The sequence below is a fragment of the Mastomys coucha genome, unplaced genomic scaffold (assembly GCF_008632895.1).
Source record: "Mastomys coucha isolate ucsf_1 unplaced genomic scaffold, UCSF_Mcou_1 pScaffold5, whole genome shotgun sequence".
NCBI classification, from domain to species: domain Eukaryota; kingdom Metazoa; phylum Chordata; class Mammalia; order Rodentia; family Muridae; genus Mastomys; species Mastomys coucha.
In genome coordinates, this window is record NW_022196911.1 from 86,186,499 (window position 1) to 86,194,990 (window position 8,492).

Here is an 8,492-nt window from a genome sequence, read left to right on the forward strand (position 1 = left end):
AGGGGCTGTCTGCTGTCTCTTTGGACCAGTTCTTGGAGTGCTGAGCCATAGAATGAGGTGGTCTTCTTTCTTCCTTCTCTCTGTAGTTATTGCCCGAGAGTGTCATCCTTGACTGACTGCCTGAATAAATGCCATGCCCAGTCCTCTAAGGGAGCTGCATGGTTGCAGGTGCTGTGCAGAGGGATCAGCTGAAGTTACAGCATTCAGTGATGTTGAAGCCGCCCTGAGGATCACCATCGTCTTGGCCTTTAAGTTTTCAGTTCTTAAGACCTAGGGCTCTCTGGGCTCCAAGGCCGCCTGTTGCTCTTCTGTAAGGAACCTGTGTAATCTTCAGTAAAGACAAATTGACTATGGGTTATCTCTGTACCCTAGAGGGTACAGAGAGATTTCCATCTGCTCATTGAATAGTGACTAGTTAAACTTCGGTGAAAGATGAGCACTGCGCTTAACAGTGGAAATAAAATAGTAAAGACCACCTTCTTAGACTCATATTGCAGGGTGGAAAGGTGGGGTCCTTGATTAATCCACTCTCATCTCCTTGGCAGCAGCCTGATGAGTTCCTCGCTACTGCCACCCCATGTCGTGGGTTCTCGAATGAAAGACACACACGCAGCTTTATATTTGATAGGCCTTAATCAGCTCAATTGCTGGGCTTCTTCCAAACTTCCACGTTGCTAATGCCTCCTCTCCAATATTCCTGAATTACTACTTAATACAATCTATATTCCATCTTTGCTACTCTAGACCCAATGAGGGGAGGGCTTGGGACCCAGCCCTCTTCCCCAGCTCTTATATGATTGTATGCTCTCTCTTCTTCAGCTCTCAAGCCTGATCCTTCTGTTTTCCCCGGCATGGTGGAACTACCTCTCCATTGCATTCCTTGCCGGGAACCTACAAGTCCCACCTCTATCTCCCTGCTCAGCCATTAGCCACTGGCAACTTTATTTACCAATCAAAGCCAACTGTGGGCAGTCCCCAGCATCTTATATGCAGAGGTGTGGGTTTCTGTGTAATTTTGAGAGCCAAATTAACACAAGTGGCCTTAGAACCAATCCACAACATGGAAAGATGGATTTATTTTATTTAATTTTTTAAAGTTTAGGAACCAAATTCTTACTAATTATGGAAAGGACTCTACTTGGGTAGGAAGGACAAAGAGGTACTTTAATCCGTGATGTCTGGAAGATCTCTTAGTAGATGACACATTAGCTTGAAAGAAGAGAAGCAAGTGGAATGTTCTAGGGAGAAATAAGGAGCCAGTGCCCTTGGGTGGGTAAGACCTTCCTGGGTCAAAGGAACTGTAAGGAGGAAGATAGTGAGCACAGATGGGCAGGAAGTGTGGGGAGTGGCTGGAGGCTTTTGGGTCAGGGATACATCAGAGTGTTACCTTAAGCGTTTAGGGAAGCTAAGACATAGTTGAAGTAGAGGTCCATGATACACTCTGTTGGTAATAGACAGTTATGGCTGCCCTATGAAGAGGAACCTCTGTGGGGACAGGCAGTAAGACCAGTTATGAGGCTCCAGCTTCACAGGTTGGAGATGTGGTGTGCTGGTCTTCAGTTGGGCACTGAGGAGTGTAGTAATGAGCTGCTTTGGAATATACTTCGAAAGTTATGCCAGTATTTGGACTTGGGGAGTTGGAGGAACCCAGGAGACTTAACCTGTGTGGTTTGGTCTTCTGCCTATGAATTCTGCTGTAAGAGTTGCAGCCTGCCTGCTCTCTGAGAGCGCAGTCCTTTGGTCTGGATTAGTGTGTTAATGTATAAAGGTCAGTGCCTAACTGTTCTTTCCCTCCATAGTTTTGGAGTTCTGGGGTGGGGTAAAGAACACATAAGAGTAACCCAAAAGCCAGAGGCAAAAGGGAATATTGCAAGAGAAAGTGAATAAGCCCTGCTTCACTAACTATCTTGCTACATGTGATTGCCACACTCAGACCTAAATCAGAGCCCCTGTAGGTGTGTCTCTCCAGTCCATAGCCCACATATGTTTCAGGATAGCTGTGAGAGTGGCCTAAAATATTTGTAGATGACAACATCATGTCCCAGTGTCAAAATGTTGGAGAGCCATGCACGCCAGCCACTCTGCCCAGGGCATTGAGTGACCATTAGGTTGCTTCTTGTTTGGTAGAGAGGATCTCTGTAAATGGGGACCTTTTTTTTCCCCTCTCATACATACATAATCTTTTCTCATTATTTAGGGAGGTGGGTAGGAGAACCTAGGCTCAGAGTGTGGGAGTTTATTTGCATTTTGCATCTGCTTTTCCATTTAGGTCTTAGGAATGATTTCTTCAGAAACTAGAGGAGGAGGAGGCATGATTGCAGCCTGACAGATTGAAAGAAATTGAAAAATTGTGTTCTTATTTCCCAGCAGGACAATGGTACTGTCTTTCTCACTGAGCTGCAGACAGTAAAAGGCTCCCAGGATAGTTGCTTTTACCTTTGTTTCTAGTATCCAGCTTACCCATCCACCAGGACAGGGTATGTAGGCCGCAAGACAGGAGTATCTCTCTCTCTGTAGCTTCTCCTCTTCTCCCCACTGTATGTACAGATATGTGTATATGTGTTCATGGGCATGTGTGCGTTATGTGCATGCCCATAGAGGCTAATAACAGGTGTCTTCTGTAGTCATCCCCATACTTTTTTAGAGTGAGCATCTCACTGAATCTGGAACTTACCAAGTAATGTAAGCTAAGTGATCAGTAACAGGGATTTACCTGTGTCCATCTCTATAGCATTGGAATTACAAATAGAAGTACCACCACCACCTTCTTCCTCCTCTTCCTCCTCCTCCTCCTCCTCCTCTTCCTCCATTCCTCCTCCTCTCCCTCTTCCCCTCCTCCTCTTCCTCTTCCTTCTCCTCCTCTCCCTCTTCCTCCTCCTCTTCCTCTTCCTCCTCCTCCTCTTCGTCCTCCTCCTCTTCCTCCTCCTCCTCCTCCTCTTCCTCTTCCTCTTCTTCCTCTTCCTCTTCTTCCTCTTCCTCCTCCTCTTCCTCCTCCTCTTCCTCCTCCTCTTCCTCCTCTTCCTCCTCTTCCTCTTCCTCCTCCTCCTCTTCTTCCCTTCCTCTTCCTCCTCCTCCTCCTTCTCCTCCTCTCCCTCCACCTCCTCTTCCTCTTCCTCCTCCTTCTCCTCTTCCTCCTCCTCCTCTTCTTCTTCCTCCTCCTCTTCCTCCTTCTCCTCCTCCTCCTCCTCCTCCTCCTTCTCCTCCTCTCCCTCCACCTCTTCTTCTTTTGAAACATGCATACTGGGGCTTGAACTTGTCCTCAAGCTTGTGTAGCAAGCACTTTACCCACTAAGCCATCTTCCTTCCTTTCCATTTTATTTTTAACCTGAAGTGTTTCTGCAGGGCAGAGACCAGCAGACATGGCCACCCAGCTCCTTCTCTTGCAGGAGAAAATGTGAAAGTCTATCCCCCCCAGCCCCCATGCTGTGTAATGTCTGACTATTTTTAGACTGGGCTGCTTGGGATAGAAGTTGCTATTTTAGTCTTCAGCCTGGTGGTGGGTAGACAGCTCCCACTTCACCCTATATGGAGTGCTTTCCATTTCATCCAACCTCAGCCATTTTGGAAGCCCATTCGCCACCCTTTGAAATTCCTAGTAGGATATGAGCCACACACGGAGCTCAGTTGTTGCCTACCTGTCAGGGTGAGGATGTGGTGGATCCTCAGCTCCTTGGAGCAGGAGGAAAGCATTCCTCCCCAGGGTGTAATTATTTTTTCTTTTTACTAATAAGAGCTGTATGGCAGCACTCTCGTCCCACAGGAAATGAGTGATATAATTTAGGGCATCTCCAGGGGAGAAGAGACAAAGTTTGGACTTGCATGTGTATGTGAGGATAGCTGGATACGCATCGAAGCTACTGAGTGGGTTATGTGTTCTCCAAGCTGGCTAGGAGCCATATTCAGCATGGTCATTTAGGCTCTAGCTAAGCATCTAGACCAGGTGAAACGTCTTCACGGTCCCCATGTCCAACCTGCACTGTGTGTGCACTTGTCAAGAACTGTCGTGCCTTTAGTTATTTGATCTGAGGTTACCAGGTTCCTCCCAATGGGGAGAAATATTAGTCTTTTTGCAGTTTTTTAAAAGGTGTTTAAAATGGCTTGGTTATATAGTTTACCCATTTTGTTGTTAATTTTGGCGATTTGACTCGGCTTTTGGGTCAGTCTGGTACTGTTTCCCATCATGTGAATGGAGAAAGGATTGGTCAGATTGGATCCTGGCAAACAAACACAAACTACCTTCGGACTATCTACAATGTACGAGGGGGTGGTGGTTTGTTGTTGTTTTTGTTTTGATTTTTGTTTTTGTTTTGAGTATGTTGACAGGTGAAGCTCTGGGATCTCATGGCTTTTTACCCAGTTGTTTCTTTCTCTGTGCTTGCCGCTACTTTGCTCTTTAAGTCAGCGCACCCCCCCTACCCCACCCCTAAGCTGGTGTGTGTGCACCAACACATCAGAATGATCCCCGCATGAGCATAGTTCAGGTTTAGACAGGGGCTGTTCCTACCCTCTCGCTCAAATGGAGCCGCCGCCTTGTGCTAGGCAGTTTTCGTCCTGTTGATTCTGGGAAGGTTAGCTGGAAGAGAAGACTGGTCCATGAGCATCCAATGCCAGTGTGCCAGACGTGTGGATGTGTGTATTTTAGAGCCACAGCCTAAAGTGCTGATCCTGGGTGTGGTGTCTGAAGCAAATGCTTTCTCACTCGGGCAGAGTGGAGGTGAAAGTGTGCCTCCTTGTTTAGGTGGCCTGGAGGTAGTCAGGTATCGAATGTGCTGCCTAGTGCCACAACAGGTAATACAATATGAGAAAACTAGTCTGACAGGCCCTCTACTGTGGGATGCAGGCTGTACGCTCTACATCCGTAAAGCTTTACGTGTTCTGCGGGAGGAAGCAGAAACCTTGCAGATGCGGTGTGCACCTTTTTGTTTAATGATAGCAACAAAGTTCGGAGTGGGGGAAGCAGAAATCCTTTCTTCTAAGCTTTACGGCTTGGTTGTGTAACACCCCTTTAATTGGAGGGGTACTGCTGGATTTGATGTGGTCTCCCTTTGCTTTTACTTGGCAGAAGTTTATCGACTGAGCAAACTCTAAAGGCTGTTTCATCAAATAAACTGACATGTTTGCTTTAGCTTCAGTGCTGCTGGCCAAGTTGACACCTCCTTAAATGGCTTCAGTTTTCTTGTTGATAACAGCAGTTTTTTTCCTTTTAGAAGGGACTAAGTGACCCCCTCCCTGCAGGCTTCCCCGCACACAGAGTGTGCCTCACGGAGCGGCTTTTCTGTCTCCACAGTTTCATGAACCATCGGGCCCCAGCCAATGGCCGCTACAAACCAACTTGCTACGAACATGCTGCCAATTGCTACACACACGCAGTGAGTACAACTTTAACGTTACCGTCCTTCTGTCTTTCCCGCGCACGGCTTTGGTGGGGGTGAGCGGCTTCTCTAGTAACTTCAGCACCGCGTTGTTGGACTTCCTTCTCGGCCGGGTGACCTTAAGTCCCTGAAGGTCAGTGCTAGGTTTCAGAATCTGAGCGTGTAAATGTGGACACCCTCACCTGTAGCTCACACTCTCTCCTGGACTTCTGTGCCTCAGTAAATCTTCAGAAGAGTAGGAAGTAAGCACCCTCGTGAGGGGGCGGCAGAGAAGCTCGCTTATGGATGCCGCAGGGCCTTGAAGAGAGGGTACTGTGTTTTCAAGACAGCTTATTTGCCTAGGGCAAGTCGTGGTGTGTTGTAAAGGGAGGCTTGTTGTTGTTCTCACCCACACAGAGGTCCTTGCATTTTCTTATGTTGTTGCCTGTGTTCCCTTATCTTTGTTGTGTTTTGTTTTGTTTGCTTTTTATTCTCCTCGAGAGTCTCATTTTGAGAGACATCTGGAGAGAAATAGCAACTTCGATCTTCTGAAAGCCAATAGGGGAGAAGATGAATTTGCTCCTGTGGTGATGAGGGTTAGGCAAGGCTTAAGTTATAGATGAAGCTGGGCAGGCTTGATCGTTTTCCTCTGCAGGTACACAGCCCATCTTCAGGGAGAACGTTTGTGTAGGATGGGCCTGAACACTCCTTCACTCTTCACAGCGTGTCACAAGTGACAGAACAGTGCTTAAACTGAAATGAAGTAAAAACTGATGCCTATCTCTACGGTGATGTTTTAGAGCGGAGTGTGTGATCTTATTAAATAAATGCCTATTTTCGAGTGTCATAGACCCATGAGACTGCTAAAGACAGACAATATCTACCACCACCATGTCTTTAAAGAGAAAGTGTTATCGGGTGTGGTGGCGCATGCCCTAAATTTGAAGGCTAGTGAGGCTTGTGCTAACCTGTCTCTAAACACAACACAACCAGAAACGAGATAAACAGAACAAATGCTTTTCCCAAGACAGGAGTAAAAGGGATGGAATCTCTAGGGGCATTTTTTTTTTCAGACAAGTTAAGTTTTTCTTTATGGAAAAAAAAATGTTATTACAGTTACTGCTCTTGTCTTGTTCTAGGCCACTGAAAACTGACAGCTGATGTTGAGATCTGGGTCTATGGTATAAAACATAGCACAGAAACGAACCATGGTGGCATGGTGCTGTAATCTCATCAGTTAGGAGGCAGAGGAGGGGGGATCCAGAGCTCAGGACCCTTACCTGCTTAGTGGTTGGAAAGGAAAGAATGGGAAGGGAGGGGAGAGGGAGGAGGCGGCAATCAGAATTCTAAGATTCTAGTTTTCTCAAACTTTGGGCTTCAGAGGTGGATTATTCGACCCACTCTATTTAAAATGAGGAACCCCCCAAACTCCTTTGTCCTGCAGGCTCTCCCAAATAGGTAAATTGAACAAGTGCAAAGTGAAACCCAGGACAGTTGATTTGGGGTATGTGTGTGTGTGGTATTTTATACGATATAATATGAACGCATTCACTCATGTATCCTTCACTTATGTCGTGGATTGCAGACAGGATGGAATGCTAGGAAATCAGGCCCTCTCTGGGAATGCTAGCGTCTGCTTGATGTTTGGATAGTTTAAATACTTCCTCTGTATCAGATTGCAGAGGAGGATGGAATCCACTCTTGTTTAATGAAATTAGGATAAAGAACAACTGTTTTGCAACAGTTGGGCAGTGTTGTCTCTCTGCTTGTTTGTGCACCCATTGGCTGGCCCAGTTCCCCGAACAAGGAACACCTGCTTCCAGGGCAGCAGTTAACTTCTTCCGCCTCTCATTTTGATGAGCCAAGGAAGACAAATGTTTGTTTAAAACGTGCTTTTTTTCACAATTGGCAAACCTCTGTGCTTTGTTTCGTTTTGTGTTTTCTTTTTATTTTTTAGCAAAAATTTCGATCGGGCAGACGTCAGGGTGCTTGCTCATTTCTCTTTGCCTTCCTCCCTCCCAGTTCCTCATTGTTCCGGCCATTGTGGGCAGTGCCCTCCTCCATCGGCTGTCTGATGACTGCTGGGAGAAGATAACAGCATGGATCTATGGGATGGGCCTTTGCGCCCTCTTCATCGTCTCCACAGTGTTTCACATAGTATCATGGAAGAAGAGCCACTTGAGGTGCAGTGGGCGGGGCCGGTGGGCGGGGCTCTTCCCTGACTAAACAGGTCTTCAGGTCACAGGCTGTTGAGGTTTGAGTGGGATGAAGAGTAGGGCCTTTTCGTACCCCATAGGCATTGAGCTACCCCTGAATTCAAAACAGACTCTTTGGGTTGGATAGAGTTTTGAAGACCCAACTGCCTTGTATGTGTCTAAGAAAGCAGTCCCCTAGCTGACTTTTGGGTCTTGCAGCTAAAATCCTGAGAGCTTTCCAGTTCTCTTTTGTACACCAGGGACATGACGAGAAAGAGAGCCATAGCTGTGTCCTAGCAAGGAAGGACACTGAACTTTGCAGCTCAGTCCTCCTGTGTTCAACCTTGAGCAATTCCACCTCACACAAAGAGCCCGAGTTTCCTCATTATGCTCCCTCATGAGGTCATTGCAATGCAATATGGTGAATAAGATGATAAATATGAAAATACTCTGAAAAGTATAGAATGTAGAACTAGGTAGCCGTGAGGTCCATCCCAGTGAAGATTAACTCTGAGGTACTTTCCAAGCGATATCAAGGTCCTTGGCCTGGTAATAAGGATGTAACAGTGTTTATGTTTGTCAGAATTAGGCTGGAAGACGGAGCATCGTTTATGTGGAAATGGGTACTTTACCAAATAAAAGGTTAAAGAATTAAATAGATTAAACCCCAGAGAGGAAAACAATTCTCACAAAACCCTGGTAGTCTTGGAACAGGGGGTCACGCAGAGGTGCGTGAACTTTGAGCTGGAAATGGCAGCGCACGCCTGTAGTCCTAGCATGGAGGGAACAGAAGTGGAGGATCGAAGTGTGGGGCCAGCTTCCAGCTCTGTAGACGAGACTGTACTTCTAATCAGAGATGTAAGAAAGCCTTTTGTGGCGCACTCCTTTAATCCCAGCACGTGGGAGGCAGAGGCAGGTGGATTTCTGAGTTCGAGGCCAGCCTGGT

General features: G+C 46.7%; 1 protein-coding gene across 1 annotated transcript in view; it reads left to right on the forward strand.

Annotated features, from left to right (window-relative positions):
* Positions 1–8,492, forward strand: part of Mmd (monocyte to macrophage differentiation associated) — a 29,400-nt gene that overhangs the window by 2,981 nt on the left and 17,927 nt on the right. The window contains exons 2-3 of the mRNA XM_031351273.1: positions 5,288–5,369; positions 7,374–7,534. Coding sequence (XP_031207133.1) covers positions 5,288–5,369; positions 7,374–7,534 — 243 coding nt within the window. The remainder of the gene's footprint in view (positions 1–5,287; positions 5,370–7,373; positions 7,535–8,492) is intronic.